At 49.1% G+C, this 22,750-nt stretch overlaps 1 protein-coding gene across 4 annotated transcripts; it reads left to right on the top strand.

Moving 5' to 3' along the window:
- The first annotated feature begins 3,695 nt into the window (after window positions 1-3,695).
- KLHL26 (kelch like family member 26) lies at window positions 3,696-22,094 on the top strand. Of its 4 annotated transcripts, XM_065652584.1 has the most exons (5): window positions 3,696-3,841; window positions 14,309-14,491; window positions 17,557-19,120; window positions 21,147-21,317; window positions 21,779-22,094. In XM_065652584.1, the coding sequence occupies exons 1-4, from the start codon at window positions 3,795-3,797 to the stop codon at window positions 21,294-21,296; spliced, it is 1,944 nt and encodes a 647-aa protein (XP_065508656.1). In that variant the 5' UTR covers window positions 3,696-3,794; the 3' UTR covers window positions 21,297-21,317; window positions 21,779-22,094. The 4 variants fall into 4 exon arrangements, with proteins under 4 accessions (XP_065508656.1, XP_065508658.1, XP_065508659.1 ...); XM_065652586.1 differs by lacking the exon at window positions 14,309-14,491; XM_065652587.1 differs by lacking the exon at window positions 21,779-22,094 and having other exon boundaries at window positions 17,557-18,932; window positions 21,147-21,240.
- Window positions 22,095-22,750: the final 656 nt, after the last annotated feature.

Raw genomic sequence — 22,750 nt, 5'->3', positions numbered from 1 at the left:
TCTCCAGGGATGGTTCATCTACCACCTCTCTGGCCAACCTGGGCCAAGCTCTCACCACCCTCAGGGGCAACAATTTCTTCCTCGTGTCCAGCCTGAATCTCCCTCCTTTAGTTTAAAACCATCACCCCTTGTCCTGTTGTAACAGGCCCTCCTAAAAAGTCTGCCCCAACAATGGGTCGTCTCCACTGACATCCCCACCACGTCCCTGGGGCTGGTGGCCCCAGGAGTTTTTAAAAGCGGAGTTTTTATATCTGCGGTGACAACTGGCAGATGTGGTGCTCAAGGTGGGAAGGAGAGAGCATCTCACCTTCACCAGCCTCCCAGGAGACACCGAGAACGTCTCAGGGAGCTCAAACGTCTCCCAATCTGAACATGACCGTGGGGAGATGCAGGCGGGTAAAATAAGGGAAAAGTGGGGTAAAATAAAAGGGAGGGAGAAGGATGAACTCAGGTGACGCCGTGGCGCATCTTCACATGGAGGTCGCCAGCACACGCGGCCACATCCCAGCCTGCACGCTCGACCCCTCCCTGGGATTACACGGGGATTAGCAGAGGGCGGTCGAGAGAAACCGAGAGGAATTAACACCGGCCAGAAGCGCAGGCACCGAAAAAGCCCAGCGGCACCCTCCAGACACGCGTGACGTGGAGATGGAGCCGTGTCGGCGGCTGGCGCTGCGCGAGAGGGAGGTCAGAGGCTCCTCCATAGCCGTCGCAAATAAAGGAATGGAGAGGCTTCGTGCTGGGGAAAATCTAGCAAGAACTGAGGAGAAAATAAAAAAAAGCTCGTTGTGGCCAGCTGTCCTCCTCCTCCACCCAACGCAAACCGCGCGGAGCGACCGCGCTGCGAGGAATTCCTGTTGCTGAGCGCCTGCGGGATGAAACGCAAAGGTCGGAGGAAAAGGCTGCGCTGCCAGCTCATGATTTTGTCATTAGTCTCACAGTGCTGGACGCAGATTTTAAAGCCCCAGCTGTGGGAGTCGTGGGATACGCGAGAGCTTGGCTTGCAGCGAAAGGTACATTGCTAGACCTCATGTTTTGTAGCAGAGGAAAAAGAAAAAAAAAGCGAAAATATGACTCAAATACATCCTGATGGCTTAAAATGAAGATCAGAAAGAAGAAGAATGTAAATAGTTTGGAGTTTATTATATTCTTTTTAACCCAGTCAGTTAGATTTGTGGTTTTACAGCAGAGCGCCGCTCCTCACAGTAGGAATACCAGGACTGCCTTGATATACTGTGTGTGCGGGATAAATATATTAAAGTTGTGCGAGTGGCTCAGATGCTGCACTAACACCGGTCGTAAAAATCACCTTAGATATAAGGCAGGCTCCTTGGGGAAGGGGCTAAGTGCACTCAACAAATAATGAATAGAAATAAAAATAAATATCAAATGGCCCATAAAATCAAACAATAACGGTAACTAAAAAGTTCCTGGATTTGCTGTGAGAGATAAAATCCCATCAGCGGTATGAAATAATGAGAAATACCCCCTTTTGGTTCCTTCTCCACATGACCCAAGTCAGCACGCCTGGTCACCAGAGTAGTTATGGAATACATCTTCCTTCCAGCGTTTTATAAATGCATTTTTCATGCTTTGAGAGACCTTCTGGGGTTCGATTTAACCAGGATCTGGGGAACATGTGAAAGGCATTTACAGCACGCGGCACAGCCTGGTTTTTCCTGCGGGGAAGCAGAGGTGTAACGTTCACAGCTCCCACTCCACAGCGAGCGGGCAGCGCGGCTGGGCTGCCACGCATTCACCGAACCCAAATAATGCACTTAAGATATCTGTATGGGCCTAAAAAAAAAAATAAAGGGAAAGTGTTTCTTTCAAATATTTTAAAAGGGGGGTGTGCTGCAAAGCCAAAGCTACAGGAATCGGCCCCAGGAGAGAGGGGAAAGTATCAAATGAAGCAGAGCTGGTGTCGGAGGAAGCAGGAGGAGTGCGAGGGGTTGGTAAGGAGGGGCAGGAGCCCCCCAAATGCCAGCAAAATTCGCAGAGGTGTGGGGAGTCATGCTCGCTCCTGCAGCTCCGGCTTGCGGGCAGCACTGCCCAGCAGAAAGGGTGAAATCCTGGGGACGAGCTGCTGCGGGCTCTGCCGAGGACTTCACGGCATCAACTTCCATCCGCTGCCTATCCTCCCGCTGACATCTCCTCTTCTGTGTAGGTCAGGTCTAAAATAACAGGGCCCCGAGGTCCTGGCTGGGGTCTCCGTGCGCCGCAGCAATACAAATAGCAAATTAATAAGTACTGCTCCCCTTTCTCCCAAAGGTTTTACGAGGCTTAATTAATGAAGGTCTGTAAAACGCATTTGGAGCTGGGAATGAAATGTGCTGTGGAAATGCCAAATATTTTTAATGCTCCAGCAGATTTAGAAGGTTTAAATAAGAAAAATACACAGCTTTGCCTCTGAAACAGATTGCTCTCCTTGAAGCGGAGGGCTCCAGAACATGAAGTTTTCATCAGGCTGACTTGAAAGAGTATTTTCATGGCTTTCCAAGTGCGTTTATTCTCATGTACGCATTCCCCCTTTCCCTTATACAGATGTGGACACCGAGGCATGGTAAATCAAAGAAATTCACCCCCGGACGTTGGCAGAGCCACCGCTATGAATAATTTCCTGATTTCCACCGATGACTGGAATACCCTCTAGACCGTCCGCTCTCTCCAGATGCGCGCCAGCTTTAGAAATTACACGGACCCCGCGATGCTTTGGCCTCGGCCACTTTGGGGAGAGCCAGGAGCGACTCTGACGCCGACCATGTGCGGGGACACAGCGAAGGCATCTTTGGCACCGAGACGGTGCAGCCGGAGGACTGATGACAAGACTGCACCCTCTGGAGGGTACTGCTGCTCTTGCACAAAGAGCTTGTGGCAATAAAACCTGGTCCATAATGGTCCGGATGGTGTGGCAGGAGCCGTTGTCCCCAGGGTGATGAGGAGCAGGGTTGTCCCCCCAAGTCCCAGGCTGGTTGCACACACGGTGGTCCCTGCAGGAGACAATTAATGAGTTGCATGTGGAATCCCGAGCGAAAAATTAAGTGCTTGGGTGCAGGACACGGGCAGGGGCCATCGGCTGCTGCTGGATGATGGTCAGCTGGAGAGTGATGGCATGAAGAGGCCCATGGTGGCCTGTGGGGTGGTGACAGCCCCCGGGACCCCTCAGCTGAGGGATGGGGACAGACCCCCAAGTCGTCTCAGCCATGGGGAGGTGGCAGCCCCTGGGATCCCTCAGCCAAGGAGGGGGACAAACCTCAAATCCTCTCAGCCATGGGGAAGTGACAACCCTCAGTGACCCTGTGGCCGCAGGGAGGTGACAGACTCTGGGGCTCTCCATCAGATGGTGACAAACCTCTGGGCCCCTCAGCCGTGGGGCAGTCACAGCCGTGGGGAGGTGACAGACACTGGGACCCCTCAGGCGAGGGATGGGGACAGACCCCAAGTCCCCTCAGCCGTGGGGAGGTGACAGACTCCGGGGCTCCACATCTATCCGATGCCCCCTCAGCCGTGGGGCAGCCCCAGCCGTGGGGAGGTGACAGCCCCGGGGCCCCCTCAGCTGGGTGATGACACCCCCCCAGGTCCCCTCCGCCACGGGGAGGTGACAGACTCCCCACAGCCGGGAGGTGACAGACCCCCCCTCAGCCGCGGGGCGGTGACCGGGTGAGCGGCCCCGGTGGCGGCGGGGCGGCGCCAGGCCCGGCGGGCGCGGAGCTGCTCCCCGGTTCCCGCCGCGGGCCCCGCTCGCTCCTGCGCCTTTAACGCGGCGGCTCCCGCCGCCTCCCAGCTCAGCGAACATGGCGGAGTCCGGCGGGGCCGAGTTCGGCGCGGAGCGGCCGAGCAGGTGAGCGGGGCCCGGGCGCGGGCCGGGCCGGGGGGCCGAGGGCGGGCGGCGGCGGGCGGGCTGCGGGGCCCGGCCCGGCTGGGCCGCGGCGGCGGGCGGGGGCCGGGTGGGCCCGGTGGCGGTCGGGGCGCTTCACCGCCGTCCTCCGGCACCGGCAAGCGACCCTGTAGTCATTTATTTTCCCTTTATTTTCGGCATTGCCGTTCCCCGGCGAGGCGGAGGGGCCCATCCCAGTGTGCTGCGTGGGGGTGGTCCTGAGTGGGGCCCAGCGGCTGCAGGTCCTCTGAAAAATAACAATAATAATTAATAATAATGCTTTCCCGGTAGAATTTATGAGGAGGAAGACTGAGGTTTGGGTTGGGTTTGTAGAGCCGGCAGCTCGGTGGGTTTATAGACATCAGGTTTGCAGAGCTCTCAGGTTTATATGTTTATGGAGACGCCAAGTTTTTGGTATTTCAGGCCCGTTCTGTTGCGCCCCGTCCCCTCTGCCGTCCCCCCGGGCCCAAAACCCCTCCCCGGGTCATGGGGTTTGGTCCCTACGGGGTCACTCAGCAGCACAAAACTGGCGGCGGTACCTGGGGGGTTGCGGTGGGAGATGGTTCCTGTGTGTGGGGAGCTGCTGTTCCCAGGGCTTTTCTATCCCTCGTCATCCCGAAGTGACCGTGTTGGACGGTGTTCAGGAAGTTGTGTTGTCTGTCTGCGGGACGTTGCGCTGTCAACCTGTCACCTCGCTCCAGAGCATCGTTTATTCACAACTTCACTCTCTCCACGTCCGCTCCTGGAATAACCACCCTGTATGTCACGCCACGGAGAGGGAAGCTCTTACCGTCATTGAAGCCTGTCTGAGTTCTCACCTTATATACATATATAGTATTTTCTTTTTTCCTAATGACCTGCCTGTGTAAACGATATGCTGTGTTGCCTGAGGCATTTCATTTTGTTTTATCTCTGTGCACCTCCTTTCCTTTCCCTTCCCTCTCCGAACGGGAACAGCAGCACGTCTTTCACACAGGGGTTGGTGGGGCCGCGCACTCGGGAGTTTCTTGTTGCGGAGTTTGGAGCAGTGAGAAATTGAAGTAATTTGTTTCAGGGCCGTGATAAATCACCTGGGCTGGAGCTGCAGCAGTTTTGTTCCCTGAGCTGTAACTCTGTTGTGTTCCCTATCGCTACGTGTTTATTTTCTTTGTTAATTTTAAAGTAAAGCCCGGTGAAGTTTGGATACTGCTTCTTGTTGCTCGTTAGTCTTCTGTTTTAAAGGATGGATTTATTGGAGAATACAGGGGAAAAACCTGGTGGGGGACGTTGGACATGCTGCATCATCTCAACAGAGCGGGAGGAGAATTTCAAGGGCATTCCCTATCAGCAGTGATTCCTTGTTAGGTGCTTCCACTTGGGACTTTTTTGCACTTACTGAGGATTTACTCTCTAAGGCAAAAGGACAAAGTCCTCTCTTGCTGTTACACACATGCCATTTCGGTGGTGCGCTGTTGCTCAAACAGAATTTCCATCTTTGGAATTGCTACCGCGTGGCTGATGCTCGTTACCCGTTAAGTACGCTGGCTTCCCCAAAGCAAGAAAATTCACTTGTGTGCTGGGGATCCTGTGCTTTCCTTCGATAAGGAACACGCTGTGCCAGATGGGATGGAGAAAAGGCTTTCGACACACTGATGGTGTGAGATAAGGCGATTGCTGCGCATTGAAAAGCAAACGGCCCGAATCTATTTTGAAATAAACTTGGCTTTTTTTTTTTTTTTTCTTTCTTCCTCTATGGATAGAATTTCATGAGTTACAACTGGGTTTCATATTTTACTCCCAGCCCTCTGTATCATGTGGAGGGAATTCACTCTCTAGCACTGTGCTGCTCATGAAGATATGCTTGGAGATTGGGGAGCAAGTAAGTAGAGAGGAAACAGTGAATTCCATCGGTACCCTCGGTAAGAGAAGCTCTCTGTGCTTTAGACAGTGAGGCAATGTTGGTACGGTAGAGTTGTACAAAGCAGGGTGACAAAGATCTAGGCAAAACTTCTTTTCAGGTGCTGGTGAGGATGTTATTGTGCAGGCCTTTAAACAGGAATTAACCGGGGTGTCCAGACAAGGTGTCGAGGAGAGCTGCGCGTCTCCCAAATTGGGAATAAACCCCTGAAAAAAGGCAGGTTGTGCAAACCTTTCCCCAAACCTCCCTAATATTCCATGGCCCGGCTGTTGGAACCAGAACGAACGGGTGAAGGAGACGTGCGGGGCTTCCTGAGCTAAAAATACCTCTGTCTGGGGTCACACCACGAGAGAGTCGACCTGAACGCCCCTCACCTTATTCCTTCTTCAGAAAGTGGTGGGAGAGGGAGCAAATGTACAGGAGGATGGAGTAAAACTGTGGTGGGGGAAGATAACGATAAGGGCTGAGTCTGCCTGGATTTTGTGCTCCTGTAATCTTATATAGCTTCAGTCTTCAATTAGACTTTTTTATTCATTTTGAAACTGTTCAAAGTTTAGGTTTGTGTGGTTTCCATGTTCCATGCTCTGCCACATGGCAATTTTAAAACAGATTTAGTCGTTAGATCTGGTAGACATGGTGTAAATGTTTACACTCTAATTGAATCACTGTAAAAATAACTGCTGCCTTCTTTTTCGACATTGGGAAACTTCTGAGCTGGAGGTTTTATTTAGACCAAAAGTAAACTTCAGTGATTCTTTAAAGGTTCCTGTCTTACCCCCAAGTGTTGCGTAGTGTTAACTGCTTTGTAAGGAAGAGCCTCGCATCACAGGATGATGGCTGAGCCGTCTTTTCCCGTTTCTCATTTATATGGGAGATAAATGCTGAACTTGCACAGAAATCAGTGACCTTTAGGAAAAGCTGTTGCTGCAGTTCTGGTGGTCTCGCGTTGTTCCGTGAGGGTGACACGGAGCCTGTGTGAACTGAACTGCCTGAGGAGCTGAGAAACGTGATGTTTAGGATGGGCACAAACCTGTCAGAAGGTGAGTGGGGAACAAGGAAAATGGGCGACAAACAGCTGCCGCGGCGGGAGGATTTGACCCTGGAATGGAATTGGAATTGGTATTACGGTGCCAAGTGCCGGGGCAGCTGCTCGCGTCTGCTCGAAAACACGATTTCTTTAGTTTGCCTTAGAGGGACGCTGGTTTTTTCTCGAGTTGCCTGCTGTTTCATCATTTTATATTGTGTTTGCTTGAGATCCCCAGCTGCTTGGAGGCAACAATCAGGAGGGTGAAGGTGTAGGGAGAGGAGAGCTGCTGGTCACTGCACCCTGTAGTACCTACTCCGTGTGTAACCAGTCCCGTCATTTTGATTGCAACACTGCCCAGGGGATGCAATCAGGTGCTGCAGAAACAGGCCAAGACTTGACTTCTCCAAGTACCTCGCAGTCTGATTTGGAAGTTTTTTCCTTTCCAAGGCATGGAGTGGAGAGCCCGGTGCGGCTGCGCGGGTGAGGGTCACGGAGCTGTTTGCTCAGTGGGATGGAACTTTGTGCCCTGCCAGGAGCTGCTGACAGAGCTGAAGGGTCTGTCCCCAGCAGGAACGTGACCCAGACGTTGCTGACAAGCAGGGAAGCTCAGGCAGGTCCTGGCGAATGTTTTGGCCGAAAGCGGCGGCAGCCGTGCCACGGATTGGCTTTGCTCTGTTCCCCAAGGTGCAAAGGCGATGCTGGGGTGCAGCGATGGACTAGAAAAGCAGGGGGGTGTCCAGAGGGCCGGTAGCACTCGGGGCTGTGCTGGGTGTCACTTTTGGGGTGGCCTTGGTGGCTCTGCTGTGCTTCCCGACACCACTAGGTGCCTCTCGGCCTTTGCACAGCGGCTCTGCCACGGGTGCTGCTGGGAGAGGGGATGGCGGGCGCAGAAAAATACCCGTTGCTGGCTGCTAAAAACCACCGTGGTGGTGCGCGGAAAAGGGTGGCTCTGCTTTTTGCAATTTTTTGGGGGTTTTTTGATCCGGTATCGCTATAACTTTTTCTAGAGCTGCGGTTGGCAGGGTTTGAGCAGATGGTGGGGGAAACGTGGAACTGTTTAAGGCAGCGCTGTCAGCAGGAGTATCGGGTGTATGAAGAGCCTGTACTCAGCTGTGTACTGTGGATACACGGGCAGGTTTTACGTGGTGTAAAATCCACCATCCTTCTGGGGGTCCTTGTGTGCTGGCTGAGCTCACAGCTCACTTTTCCACTGCTGCGATACTCCCTGTGCCTGCCAGAGTAATTTATATGCTCCGGGTGATTTTTCTATTTGCTCAGTTTGTCCCTGTCTCAGCGGGATTAGGTTTGGGGCTGACAAGAATATAATAATGGTAAAGTTTGGGGAGCGGGATGGTATCTTCGTGTTCTCGGTTGTTGTAAAAGTACAGGTTGAATTGTGGAAGGCAGAGCGGTGTTAGTGATGGGCCATGTCCTCTGTGACAGAAACATTTTGAAGAATCTTATTAATTCTTTCCCCCACCCCGATTTGTCCTGGGTACAGCATGTATTGACCAGTCCCTCCCATTAAAACTCCGCAAGGTGCCGCGGAATTTAATATGTTCAGATATTTTACTCTCCACTCTTTTTTTGTTGCACCAACGCTCCATTTTGCCAGGCCAGCCAGCTCTTGACAGACATCCGGTTTTATTAGTTCTTGTGGCAGAAACCAAAATCCCACCTCCTTTGGCTTGCGAACAACCCACCGATTGAAGCCTGTGAGCGGAATATATTTGTGCCTGTGTGTGTGTTTAATGGGGCCTGTGTGAGCCCAGCTCAGGAAAAAAGAAAAACATAGATTTGGAAATGTGTCCCCTGAGAAGTCCCAGACAAAAAAAAAACCCCAAAAAATAAAAAGCCACTTGCTTCAATTTGCTGTTTACCTTTGGGTTAAATGGTTTCCTTGATTCCAGATTGGGAGAAGTAGGATATGGATGAGAAAATAAGGGGATCAGTAGGATCTGATTCAGAAAGCGCTTAAAAATGCAACATGAAGGCACCTCCTGGCCTCTGTGAAGTATTTCTTTAATTGTTTTCATTAAATGCAGGGTTGAATCAGGCGTGGGACGTCCCGCAGTGCCCGGTCCCATCCCAGTGTCGGACCGTCCATCCTTTGAGACCTCGGTTCCCTCTTTGGGAGAGGGACAAGCCTGTTGGGTCCCTGTAATACAAATAAAAAAGCTTGGGTTGTTAGGCTTTGTTCTTTTAGTTTTTTTAAATCGTGAATGTTACTCGTTCTCCCTTTGCCAAGCGTCGACTTCCCTTAAATTTTGGGACTCAAAGTGTAAAAGAGAAAAGGCGAGACTTTCCAAACTTCACTATTCAACTTCAGGCATTTTACAGAAAACCCTAAATTACTCCTAAAATTCAGAGCGATTTCTAATCTATTTGAGCCCTGCTAGTTGTTTCTATATAGAGGCATTAGTCTCGGGCTTTCTACTTGTGTTTATTGCCTTTGGTGAAAAAGAGGGTGTCAGGAAAGGAAAATGAGTGGAGGCAGCGGAGAGAAATAGGAGAAATTAAGGGAAGGAGGTGGAAAAGGGGACAAAGAAAGCGATTAAATTATTTTGCCTGCATATCTTTGCTAAGGATGATCACGTTTCTCTGGAAAACATCCCCCTCATTCGATGTGTTAATATTTCATTAGTTGCTGATCATTAAGTGCTTGCTGCTGTTGCTAATTTGGAGAGGCAAGCGCTGGGAAATGTTGGTTCTGATGGGTGCTGGGGACAGTCTAAGTAGGTTACCGGGGCAGGTATTTTTAATTCTCATCGCATCTGATCTTCTTTGAACCCAAACTTCAAGGAAACCTCTCTGTGCCTTTTCGTAGGGGGTGCAAAGGCCACCGGAACCTCGACAAGATCCTGCGAAGCAGCAAATCCACAGTAACGGGTTGAGCCTTTTCGCCCCAATGTAACATTTGTTAGTGTGAGGTGCTGAAAACTAATTTTCATCATTCGGGCATGTGATCTAAAGCCTCAGGATCTGAAATATTACAGTAACCATGGCTACCAGTGACTTATCTGAGGGAGTTTGACTTTTGTTTTGATTTTAAGTGTCTTAATTGTAGTTTAAAAATCAGAATCTGAATGTGTTTTTTTACTTAGGCTTGAAACTAAAGGCATTAAATGATTTGCATTATTAAAATATCTATAATGCCGCCTTTCAAAGGTTCTTAAAGAAGATCCTTAATATTCATCCCCTATGTTCTAAATAAAGTTACTCCTCAGCTTTCTGTTAGTTCTGCTGCTCTCACCGTAAAAATTCTCTTGCAGGCTCGAGCTCTCAGAAGGTGCCTCGCTGGCTCTTTTGCCATCCCAAATCTTTTGTTTAGCCCTGGAAAAGCTGCGCCACCGCGTACCCGATGCACACGAACACTCACACACGCGCTGCTGCTTTTCCTCCCTCCTCTTTTGTACCCCGGCTGTGCCCCGCGGGGTCCAACCTTCCGTGCTCATGCTGACGGGAGAGCTCGGCTGCTGGAAGTTTGCCCTGGTAGCAATCTTGCCAACCCCCTCTGGTTTCTCTTGGATTAAAAAATTACCAAGTGGCACTTGCCTGGAAGACGTGGGTGGATATTGGGAAGGATGCTGAACTGGGCTGCAGAGCCAGCCTCGCTCACACCGAACCGTCCCTCCTTCCAAGCAGGACCACGTTATAAAAGGAGGAAGACAACAAGCAGTTGTGTAGCAAAAAACCATTTTTATTTAATTTCAATCACTGAAATGTTCTAATCTGGCCTAGTATAATTCTCTCCATTTGTGCTCGTGCAGTAGTTGCAAACATGCTGAAATATGAACTTGCGCTTGGTTAAGCCTTTAATTCCAGCTTTGATGTTTTTAATCATCAGGACAGATTTAGTAAAAATGATTCGTTAGCTTGAAACGTGTCTTGGATTGCACACGATGTTGTGGAGAATCGGGAGGCAGAGACGGGACGGTCGTTCTTTGGGATGTTCTTTGTGCCTCATCTGAACTGATTCTTGAAGTACGACCCTCGCTTTAATGTTTTCACAAGCCTGTAACATGCTATATATAGAAATATGTCATATTTATAATATATAATATATATAACAATCCGGTTTGGGGGTGATTTTCCCCAAGCTACGGCTGCATACGCCACGCTGAGCTCTATCCTGCAGCGACTGCGGAGGATTGAAAGCAATCTGGCTCCAGAGCAGCGGCTCGGATACAAATCCTCAATCCCATTACTTGCTCCCTGCCAGTCCCTTGGTGAAAATCGGGTCCCAGTGATGCTATCAGAGTCTTGGAGGGTGCTGCCCAAGATGGATCAACGTGTCTATTAAATTCCAGCGGCCCCCACCATTCATGCTATGGATGCCGGTGCATTAGTATAAAGATGCCTTTCACTGCTGCAGCTATTTCCATATGTAAAGTGGGATTTCTGTTCCAGTAAAGTCACCTTTATACCAGTAAATTCACGTCGTTGGCCCCAATCGTGTAAATATTTTCAGATCCCCTTGCAACCAACTTGTGAAACGTGTGAGGTGTGCAGTGGACGCTGCTCGATGTGCAGGTGATTTTTGACATTTTTTCAAAGGGTAAATGTGAGCGGGACACTCTCGACCCGGCTCCGAGCAGCCGTGCTCGGCCCCTGCCGAACTTCGCTCCATCCACAGCAACCTCCGCAAAGCTCCTTTTGAGGACAAAGGCGCAAACCTGAGGAAGGTTCCAGAAGCTCTCCAGCCCTGCCTGCAGCAGAGAGGGACGGGGGAAGGAGCGGAATAAACACTTTCTCACCATTGTGTGGTGAAAGGCTTTTATCTCCAAGGCATGTTCTGAACCGCTGAGATGCAGCTCTTCCCAAGTTCGTCTGCAAGGCTGTTTCTTCCGTAACAAATTGTTAAGCAACAAGTACACGGCATATTCAGATCTCCAGTGAGATAGGGACAGCCTCACAAAGGCACTTTCAGATGTTCAAGGCTTCCTTTTGTGCCTTTTATTTTTTTTCCCAGTCTCTGACATCCAGCTGCCGCCTCTCGTGTTCCTCTCCTTCTCGAAGTGTTAGGTTTTGTTTTGTCCTTATATTTTTTTTCTCCCCTGGATGATTGTGTAATCATTGGAGCCTTCTATACTTGCACATAGACATGGGAACTAGTACAGGGAGTTTTTCAGGGGTCACACTGTTCACAATTACCCACTGAAATGAATCGCACGTGCAAACACATTTATTCCAGCACAGAAATATCTGCCTGCCCAGATTTAGTCCTCCATCTACTTTAAGCTTACACTCTGGTTTTTAGCAGTGCCTGTGAAAGTTAATTGAGAAAAAGGAAAAAAAGAGCGATGTTTGTTCAGGTAAAGATTGTTGTTTGAAGAGGATTGTGGATACAGTGCAAGTAAGTGTAAATGGGTAAGCCCTTCGGCTGGGAAAAGGAATATTTAAAATTGGTCTGACGAAGACACTGAAGGAAATTCCCCTGAGAAGAATCCTGCAGCAGATCAAGTCTAATGAAGTTACAGCGATCTCAGGAGTTCCAGCCGGAGCTGGGTGTATTTTACCTGTCCAGCGTGAAGCAAAATGGGTTTGCTCGGCGAAAAATAACAGCGTTCAGAGGCGAGATCATTTACTTGCTTTTGCTGGATGTTTCCTGCGTTCGGCTCCAGCGAATCAAAGCCGTTGTTCCAGCGGGAGAGTCAAATGAGTTGGACACGATGAATATTCATGCGCTCGCTCCCTCCAATCTCTTTCCTCTTTTGCCACGGGAAGAGCTGGAGTGGATGGACGGCTCTTGGATAAAGGTCTTGTCGGCAACTGACTTTTTGCTAATCCTTTTTATTATAGGGAGGATGTTGTAGCGCGACTCCGCTCTCTGAACTAAGACTTTTTAGCGTGCTTTGACTTTAAGGTAGGACTTTCAGATCTGTGGGACAAGAAGCAGAGCTGACCGCTATTAGTCACCCCAGTAGGAACTCAGATGAATTTTGGGGTGCGTTCCCAAGCCTGCACAGATTTGCTATCTGCATCCTGCAGCATCCCAGAGAGCTCCAGAGCTGCTCATAGCAAATCTTTGCTATCTGCATCCTGCAGCATCCCAGAGAGCTCCAGCGCTGCTCGCACAAAGCGGCTGCTCTCGGGGCTCTGATGAACATCCCAGGTTTCCCCTCTTCTGTAAAGCTTGCAGGAAATTGCAATGCGATAAGTTGGGCAAGTAGCAAGTCCCGTCCATTGTTCCTTATTGTTTGAGGATTGTTTACATCCCTGTTTTATTTATCCCATCTCCCTGACTCTTCCCTGACCTTGCCGACTTGTTTCGTCCATTGTGTGTGGCTTGTGTTGTTTAAGTAGTAAACTCTTAGCAAATGGGATTATATAGCTCCAAGTACACTGGGACCTGGTCTCTACTATTTTTTTTGGCTTCGTTGGTTCGTTTTATCTAAATAATAATACCCTTAAAGCACAGTACTAAGTGCACTCTCCCACTGTAGACTAGAGAGCAAGTAATGCAGCTTTCCAGATTTGGTATGATCTGCTGGGGATTTTTTATGTCACGCTTCCATCAAACATTTCTTAAAATGCAGAGACCAAACAGCAGGATGCTTCTCAAAACATAAAACCCATCCTGAATTCTAGTCCTTGGGCATGTTTTCTTCCCAGAAGGATCTGGATCCTGAAAAGTAGTTCAGAGTTGGATTAAATTTGCAACCGAATTTAGGATTTCACGGGCCCCGTTTGGTGGGCAGGGTGCGCTGGCCCCCTGTTGCCTCGCTCGGAAAATCCGCAGCGTAATCGGAGTTATTTTCAGAGGAACAGAGAGAATATGATCGTCTTTTCCACTTGTGCAGAGATCCCGCTTATGTTCACCTCCACAAGCAGCGTCCTCACTGACAAGTGCATCTGAGGCCAAGCGAATCTCTGAATGATGCTCCCCGCGCCGGGGAACATGTGCGAGAGGCGTTCGGAAAAGCAAGGAAATATTTACACTGGGAGGGGGCTGTTTACAGTGCCGTTCAAACAGCTGACGTTATTTAGACCAGCCAGTGCTTTGCAATATTTTGCTTTTTCGCTCTTCTCGTGAGGGTCAGGCATAAGGAAGGGATCAAACAGGGCCGGGCTTGGCCGCTGCGGAGTCTCTGACAGCTGCGCTCGGGAGAGGTGCTGAGAGGAATAAGCAACTGTGATTCAGCCTCGTGGTTGAAGTCGAGGTCAGGGTGGACTCGGGGGTAGTTGTAGCGTGGGGACAGCAACGACCGTTGGCGATTTTGGCCCCGCTCGCCGATGTTCGGAGGGTCTCTGACGCCCATTTGCGTGGCGGTGTGATGGCTCATCAGTAATTCAAAAGTATAATTTCAAAATCTGGAAGTCTCGTTTGTGCTGGGAGAAGGGAATACAGCGGAGGTGCTGATGTCATGATGTTCTGTGTGGCTGTCGAGCTGGGAATTTGCGGTCAAACTGCTTCGTGTTACAGTATCTTCCCCAGCATGCTTTGTAGGTGTACCACATATTGTTTTAATTTCAAACCAGCCTGTCTCTCTTGTTCTGTTTTTAGCATGGCTGACAAGAACAGCACCCTGAAATGCACGTTCTCAGCTCCTGGCCACAGCACCACTCTGCTGCAGGGACTGGCCTCGCTCCGAGCTCAGGCTCAGCTGCTTGATGTCATCCTCACTATAAATAATGAAGTGTTTCAGGTTCATAAAGTTGTCTTGGCTGCCTGCAGTGACTATTTCAGGTGAGAATCCGATAGGGTAGCAGGCATTTTTTCTCCCTTTCCTGTTGGTTTTTCTGTTTTCCCCATCCTCCCCCACCCCAATCTCCCCACTGCCCCCCAAAATCACACCCACGCCCGGCCCTTTGGAGGTGTGGGCTGCCCCACGGATGTCGCTGGGATCACCTGCAGGCACGCAGAGGCTTGGCCTTGGTCTCTCTGCACCCACGTGAGGTTTTTTCGACTACAGGTTCAGGCCCAGGTCTCGAACCCACCTGGGCAGCATGGGTAGGTGCTCTGCCTGATAAAGGAAACAGGGTTTGGCCCTGGAGCTACTTGAGCTGATTTCCAAGTGGCAGCGAGGGCTCTGGAATGAGTCATCACATCGAACGGATGGTGCCCATTGTAAATACGCTCATGTTGTCTTTAAATACCACTGGTCTGTCTCCAGTGCTCGCTGTTCACAGGCTGCAGAGTATGAAGCGTCTTCATGTCGCGTGTGTGTTCCCCAGGTCCTGGGAGATGGGAAAACCGTCCCATCTTGTGTGGGTAGAAAACTGAAGCACGGAGACGAGTTTTCTCAATCAAATCAATGCAGAGCAAGCCAACCGCGGAGCCGGAAAATCAGTCTTAAGCAAAAATATATATTCAGATTCCTTTGTAATGGTTCTCTGACTTGGAATGACTCTTTGGCTTAGGGATCTTCCCTGTCAGCACCAGTAGCAGCGCTGAGTGCGGGGCATGCTGGAGGCCACGGGTGTAGGGAAGGTTTAAAACAGCGGAGAACGCGACCTGAGTGATTTCTAGACCACAAATAAGGGCGGAGAAGGGCTGTCCAGCGGGGTTTGCAATCCCTCGATGAGTAGGTCCCTTCCTGACCCAAGCAGACTGGTTTGCTGAGCAGGTCACCGAGAGCAAGGGACTTCAGTGTCCCTTGGCATGTCGCTTGGATCCCTCCACACATCTCTTCAGCTGCTCTGATCGTGTCTGTCTTATGTACACACGTATTTTCTAGGCTGTTCCCTTCTCTCTCCCTTTGGTAATATAAACCTTCCAAGCTTATCACTCTCCTTAACAGGCAGGCAATTAATGATGGAGCTGATCTCCCACCAAATGCTAATAGCGCTATTTGTATTCATAAATGCTGGATGCAGTGCCACTGCTAGTGTGTTTGCACTGTCGAAATATAATTGCTGAGTAGGTTTCTTGTTATAACTTCTGTGTTGCTAAAGAAGGTTGTCCTGGGGAACAATGGCAGAATAATCGAGCTTTTGAAAATACTCTGGTTTTATGCAGAAAGGGGGAGGGAAGAGAGTGAACTTGTGGCATTTATATAATCAGCATTTTAGAACCGTAACACTTTTTAAAGGAATTGCATTCTATTTGACGAGTTGTCTTCATCATGGCAGCAATAACGCTTTTCTAACGCACGTCCAGCTCTGTGTAGCTGATGGACGAGTGCTCATATGTCTGCAGATCCTCGGGGCCACACGCTGTGCTGGGGATTGCAACAGGGCTCTCATCTGCCACATGGACAAATCATTGCAAACAGAATTCCTGCTCACCGGGTTACAGAAAGCTGATTTTATATGCAGATATTTCCTTATTTAGGTCATTTAGGATTTCTTGGGTTTCTGCTGGACGGCAGTAGGTTCTCTAGCCTGGCTTGGACGGGGAACTTGGAACTCCTGTCTTTTGACAACGTTCCCAAGATATTCCTTTATTCCTGTGTTGATGCAGAAGAAAAGGGTCTGTTCAGTGTTTTTTCCTGACTAACTTGCACTGTAGAGTCACTGCAGCTTCCTAAGGCAGCTCTAAGGACACCGTGAATTTACCTTTCCCATGGAAGAGTGTAGTTTATCAATGGTGGGAAAAAAAAACCAGCCCAAAATGTGCAGGCAGCTGCCAGGAATTTAAAAAGTCTCTAGTCTACTGGTGTGTACCTCGCTGGGATATGTGTGCAACGGCAGCGAGTGGTGAAACTCTGTGTCGCGGTTCTGCCGGTAACCTGTTCTGGCTTCGGCTGCCCTACACCTTGCTGACCGCAACACAGAGCGCAAACCTTTGCCCCCGAGCCACCCGTATGTAACAAAACCTGCTGAAATTTAATGTAAATGTCTAAAAACCTCAAATGCGCGGTGATGTCCCCATCACGCCCACAGGCCCCGGGGCTGGGAATGCGGCGCGGCTCTGGATGAGTGGTTTGCGAGAGGTCTGATCGCGGCCCTCGGCGGGTTTGTGCTTCCTGTGGAACATCGGAGCCTCCCAGGAGGTGATCCAGGGCCTAATCTCTGCCTGGCCTGCTCAACTGATGTGCTTGCAGCTGTGCTGTAACAAAACCTTTTGGTTTTTTGTTTGTTTTAATTGCCTGCTAGCCCCCTGCCGTCGTACTGCAACATGACAGACGTTTGCTGGAGCGGCTGCAACTCCTGTTTTCTTAAGGCTTTGGGAATGAGCCTTGGAGGGGAGGTTCTGTTGGGATTATCAAAGCCGTTCAGATGATGTGTTGTATCTGCAATATTTAAGCCATTTCGTAGCCAGCCTGCGATATAATGGGCTAATGGGCAGCGCTGCAGGCAGGTGCAGAGGATCGCAGACCTACATGCAGGTGTCTTACGAAGCGTATTCTTTCTTGGTGCTCACAGATCCTGCACACTTAAAAATTAAATGCTTTAGGGTCTGGTTCCCAATTTCTGCTGATGCAGACACTGTTTGTTTTCTGCTTTGGTTGGTGAATATCACAGGTTTGTTGGTGTCCAGGGTATCACGTTCTGTGCTGTGGTAGATCTACCTACTTGAAGCTTTGTCCTGTGCTTCACTCTTATTTGTGCTGCCAGTGGGATTGGAAAACTTAACTTTCTGATAGCTGAATATTACTTCTCAGTGCACCGTTTATGCAAGCTTTATGTAAGTAATTGCAGACTCTCTCCTGGCTTTTAGAGATTTAGCCTTGATTTATTCCCCCCCTTCCCCATCCTCCCTGAGGAAATCAGTATGTTTAAAATAATAAAATAAAATTCTGAAGAGTTATATTGTCTTACATGCATTTAAAAGGAGGAAAACTTCTTGTTTGTGTTCTTGACCTCCAGGGCGATGTTCACGGGCGGGATGAGAGAAGCCAGCCAAGATGTGATCGAACTGAAAGGTGTATCTGCAAAAGGACTGAAGCACATAATAGACTTTGCGTACAGCGCTGAAGTGACTCTTGATCTCGACTGCATTCAGGATGTACTGGGAGCTGCTGTTTTCCTCCAGATGGTGCCTGTCGTGGAGCTCTGCGAAGAATTTCTGAAATCTGCCATGAGCGTCGAAACGTGCCTCAATATCGGGCAGATGGCCACCACCTTCAGCCTCGCGTCCTTGAAGGAGTCGGTAGATGCCTTCACTTTCAGGCATTTCCTCCAGATCTCCGAGGAAGAGGATTTCCTTCACCTGCCGCTCGAGCGCCTCGTTTTCTTCTTGCAGAGCAATAAGCTGAAGAGCTGCAGCGAAATCGATCTCTTCCGCGCCGCCGTGCGCTGGCTGCAGTACGACCCGACGCGCCGCGCCAACGCCAGCCAGGTCCTCTGCCACATCCGCTTCCCGCTCATGAAATCCTCGGAGCTGGTGGACAGTGTCCAGACCTTGGACATCATGGTAGAAGACGTCCTGTGCCGGCAATACCTGCTGGAGGCCTTCAACTACCAGATCCTGCCCTTCCGGCAGCACGAGATGCAGTCCCCTCGCACCACCATCCGCTCGGACGTGCTGTCCCTCGTCACCTTCGGCGGCACCCCCTACACTGACAACGACCGCACCGTGAGCTGCAAAGTTTACTGCCTGCCCGACGCTGGCGGGCGCCAGTTCAAGGAGCTGACGGAGATGGAGGTGGGGAGCAGCCACTCCTGCGTGGCCGTGCTTGACAACTTCGTCTACATCGTGGGCGGGCAGCACCTGCAGTACCGCAGCGGCGAGGGAGCCGTCGATATCTGCTACCGCTACGACCCGCACCTCAACCAGTGGCTGCGCATCCAGGCCATGCAGGAGAGCAGGATCCAGTTCCAACTCAACGTCCTCCACGGCATGGTGTACGCCACCGGCGGGAGGAACCGCTCGGGGAGCTTGGCTTCCGTGGAAAAATACTGCCCCAAAAACAACGAGTGGACCTATGTGTGCTCCCTGAAACGCAGGACGTGGGGGCACGCCGGAGCCACGGTGGGGGACAAATTGTACATATCGGGTGGGTACGGCATTTCGGTGGAAGACAAAAAAGCCTTGCACTGTTACGACCCCGCCGTGGATCAGTGGGAGTTTAAAACTCCGATGAACGAACCCAGAGTTCTACATGCCATGGTCAGCGCGAATAATAAGATTTACGCTCTGGGAGGCCGCATGGACCACGTTGACCGTTGTTTCGATGTTTTGGCCGTGGAATATTACGTGCCTGAGACAGATCAATGGACAACGGTGAGCCCGATGCGTGCAGGTCAGTCAGAAGCTGGCTGTTGTTTACTAGAAAAAAAGATTTATATTGTAGGAGGGTACAACTGGCATCTGAACAATGTCACCAGCATTGTGCAGGTGTATAACACAGAAACCGATGAGTGGGAAAGGGACCTGCATTTTCCAGAGTCTTTTGCTGGGATAGCGTGTGCTCCGGTGATACTGCCGCAGGTAACGAGCCAGAGATAACCATGAGACGGCGTCGGCCAGCGGGATCGCCTCGTGTTGCATGTTAGCAGGATGCGGTGTTGTTTCCGTGTTGTTTGCAAATGGTAATTGTGCATTTTGTGGGCGAGGGAAGGAGAAAAATCACTTGTGTTCCCTCCTCCACGAAGTCCCTCCTCCTCCTCGGTAGTGTTCTGGCAAGCGTGTTTCATCAGAAGCACTTGTCAGCTAGTTAGACTTAACAGATGTTACAGCTGGAAAAAGCTTTTCTCTTTTTTTATTTCTTTTTTTTTTGATTGGGGAGGGGTGCATTTTGCCAACTTTTCGTATTTTTAACAAGATTACACATCGCAAACATCGACAAGCTCAGGAGTAACTCAGTACTGTGGTATGTTTCAAAGAGTTCAGGTGTGATTTTTTTATTAATAGCTCCAAAAATCACTGTATGTCGCTTTGTTGTTTTTTTTTTTTTTTTAGCAAAAAAAAAAAAAGAAACCAAAACCTGTAGAACACACTGACCTCCAAAAGCAATAAAGGGACAGTGGGAGCTGGAAGAGTTCAGGTGCTTGGATTATAAAAGCATATTCTTGCTTTTCAAAGGTGACTTTTTTGTTTCCTCCCTCCTAAAAGGGGGAACACTTATCCCTGCACCTCCAGTCTCCGTTGGTTCATCTTTGCCTGGATCACGCTGCAATTCCCCGTCCCCTCCTCACCTCTCCATGCAGAAATTCCAGAAATTCTCCCTTCATTGGGGCATCCAGAGCCTGCAACACTAAAGCCATGTTGATAGCTTGATTACATACAAACAGGAGTGATGGGTTTTTTTAATAATAACTTCCAAAAACGTGTTTGGCTTTCCTGGCAATAAAGCTCTGCAGCTGTTTCTCCGGCACGCTGAAGCAAAGAGCGCCCGGAGTTCCCGATTTAGGACCCGGCGCCTTTTCCTTTCCCGTCGCTCCACCAACACCCGCTCGTCCAAACTCTTTGTGCAGCAAAGGAGGTGGGTGCCACTTGTTCATAAGCTCAAAGGTTTTCTCCCTTGGCTTGTAAATAAGATACTTGGCATCATAATATGATGGAATTCTAAGTGGAAGGGGGTGGGTTTTTTGTTGTTGTCGCTGGTGGGTATTTTAAATTAAGAGATTCATTTCAAGATGACTCTGTCATTTTTGTAAAAATCTGTGTTTACTGCACAGAATACTGTTACTTCCTGAACTTTCCTTTCCTCCAAGCCATTTTTTCAAATTAATTTGAGTGATTAACAAATTGAAAGTTTCTCCTTTGATCAGGTTCTTCTGCTTCAAGGGCTTTGTTTTGTATGGGTTTGATTTTGATGTATGCAATCTTCTTTTTAGAGAAACTGTTGCATTCTGCTGTTCAATAAACACTGCGCTGTAACCTTTGGAGACAATAGATGTCTGTTTTGCTAATGACTCACTGAGCAGGTCTGTGTACAGCATGAACTCCATCCCTTGCCTTCACTTCAAGGTATTTTTCCCTAATAATGAAATCAAAGCACCTTCGGATGTGATCCGGTGAGGGCACGTGCTCCTCAGCTCAGCTCTGCGTCCCAAATTTTCGTTAAAATAATGCACAGTTTCATCTCTTCCTATCTATTTGCTGGTTTGCCAATAATAAATTAATGAAAAGTACTTGTTGTTGCATAATATGCTGAAGCCAGTGGGCCAGCTCCGTTTCGTCGCTCTCGGACAGTTAATTTACTCCATTCTCTGCTCATTTGCTCTGGCACCGACGCCAGAAACGCTGTGAAACAGTCTTGGCAGAAAACGAGAAAATTTTGAAAGGACGAAATGTAACCCGATACCAGGTTCAAAGTTACAAAATAATGGATTTTCTTTTTTTTTTTTTTTTTTTTAATGCTTCCATATGTTTATGAAAAGGGTGCTTTGTTAGATTAGCAACAAATGGAAGTTTACTCGCTTTCCCATTTGCAGAATGCGGTTAATCCTCTTAAGCGTGTGTCATTCCTCCATCATTGCCTTCCTAAAATACTGCCCTATTTTATTTAAAGTTTCCTACCAAAAGCGTTTCTCTGGCAGCGATTGACGGTTTGGGTGTTCTGCAACAACGACGTTTTCCTGAAGGTGCAGCCATAGCGCTCACAGATGACCGGAGAACCCACGCGGTGACCGTAGTTGGCATCTCATCATCAGGAAAATGAGCTTTATTTTTCACTTCTAAGGTACGTGTTTGCGTGCGCTGGGGGTGGAAAAAAAAAAAAAAAGAAAAACCTTTGGGGAAAAAAATGAAGAAGTTTGCTCTTGCTTTTAAAACAAACTTAAGCTCTGGATGAGTTCAGATTGGAACGGTGGCTTTGCAGAGAAGAGGTTACACAAAGCCGTTCTGTAATTGAGGAATAAACCAGCTTGGTACCTGTGTTCCCATCGCCTCTCTTTGTTACCGGAATGCTCTTTTTATAGCAATATAAATAGTTATTTTTCATAACATTAGCTAGAAATATTCTAGCTGTTCTAAATTTAGCAGAGACTAGCTAAAATATTTGTGGAAGTGCAGAACATCCGTCTTGATAATAAAGTTTGTTTTACCCCTGTGAAGCCTGTAGTTATGGCCGTTCTGTGCATAAGCTGTTATTTGGAAGATAAATGGGTTTGATTCTTTTGCTTTATTGCAACAACTTGACAGGGTCTTCGCATGAATATCGAAGCGATCGTGGAGATGGTACTTTCTGGGATGCCCTGTGCGAAAAGCGAGTGGACCGGGCTCTTCTCTCCTTCAAGAGTGAGCAAAGCCAGAGAAATGTTCGATTGCACTCGGCGTCATTTATTAGTCTCAGAGCAGCAATAAACGTTACAGGGTAAACCTGATTTGGTACATTTTAAAATACCCTTGACCAGATGGGGAACAGTAAAAGCCCAGCGTCGGTAGTTCTGGGTATTTGCAGAGCGCGTGTCCCATCGGGGACGCCTGTCATGGCTGGGATAATAGCTTCTGTCTTCTCTGATGTTTTATGAGCCTGAAATTGTGCTTAAAACTATCGAGAAAGCACCGGGACTCTTGGCAGGGCGCAGAACAGCTCGAGATGGGGAACGTCTGCATCCGATTAACGGTGTCACTGACCCTCGTCCAGGGGGCTGTCGGCTCCGCGATCCCACTGTCATTCTTCCCTAGCCCAGAACCTCGCTAATTCCTGCCGACGTGGCCGAGCTTTCCTACCGAGCTCTCGGAAGTTGAACAGCAGCGGAAAAATTCCGTTTCTTTTGATTTACAGCGAAGGGAGGCGCTCCCGCTAGTTCTTAGTACCCCGGCGCTGATTGAAGATGATGCTGTGCAGCAGAACCGCTCGGGACCTCGCGTGAGCCGCATCAAACCCCATCTGATGTTTCCACTTCGTGTCTGCGATAAGGTCTGAAGCTGCCGAAACTCCGCAAACTTTCGGGACATTTATCATGCAAGGATTATTGAAGCCAGACTACTGTCAGAATAAATAAAACATGTTTCCCAGTGCAACTCTAATTATGATTTTTAGCCGGTTGGGTAATGTGCAGAACTTTATTTACAATAAATCTTCCAGTTGCATAAATGAATGAGATTTCATCACTTGTGACTTAAGGACCAGGAAAAGTGAATGTGGCTGAATAAATTTCCCATCTAGCC

The sequence above is a fragment of the Caloenas nicobarica genome, chromosome 27, assembly GCF_036013445.1.
Source record: "Caloenas nicobarica isolate bCalNic1 chromosome 27, bCalNic1.hap1, whole genome shotgun sequence".
NCBI classification, from domain to species: Eukaryota; Metazoa; Chordata; class Aves; order Columbiformes; family Columbidae; genus Caloenas; species Caloenas nicobarica.
Note: the sequence above shows the minus strand (reverse complement) of the source record. Positions and strands in the feature narration are given on the sequence as shown.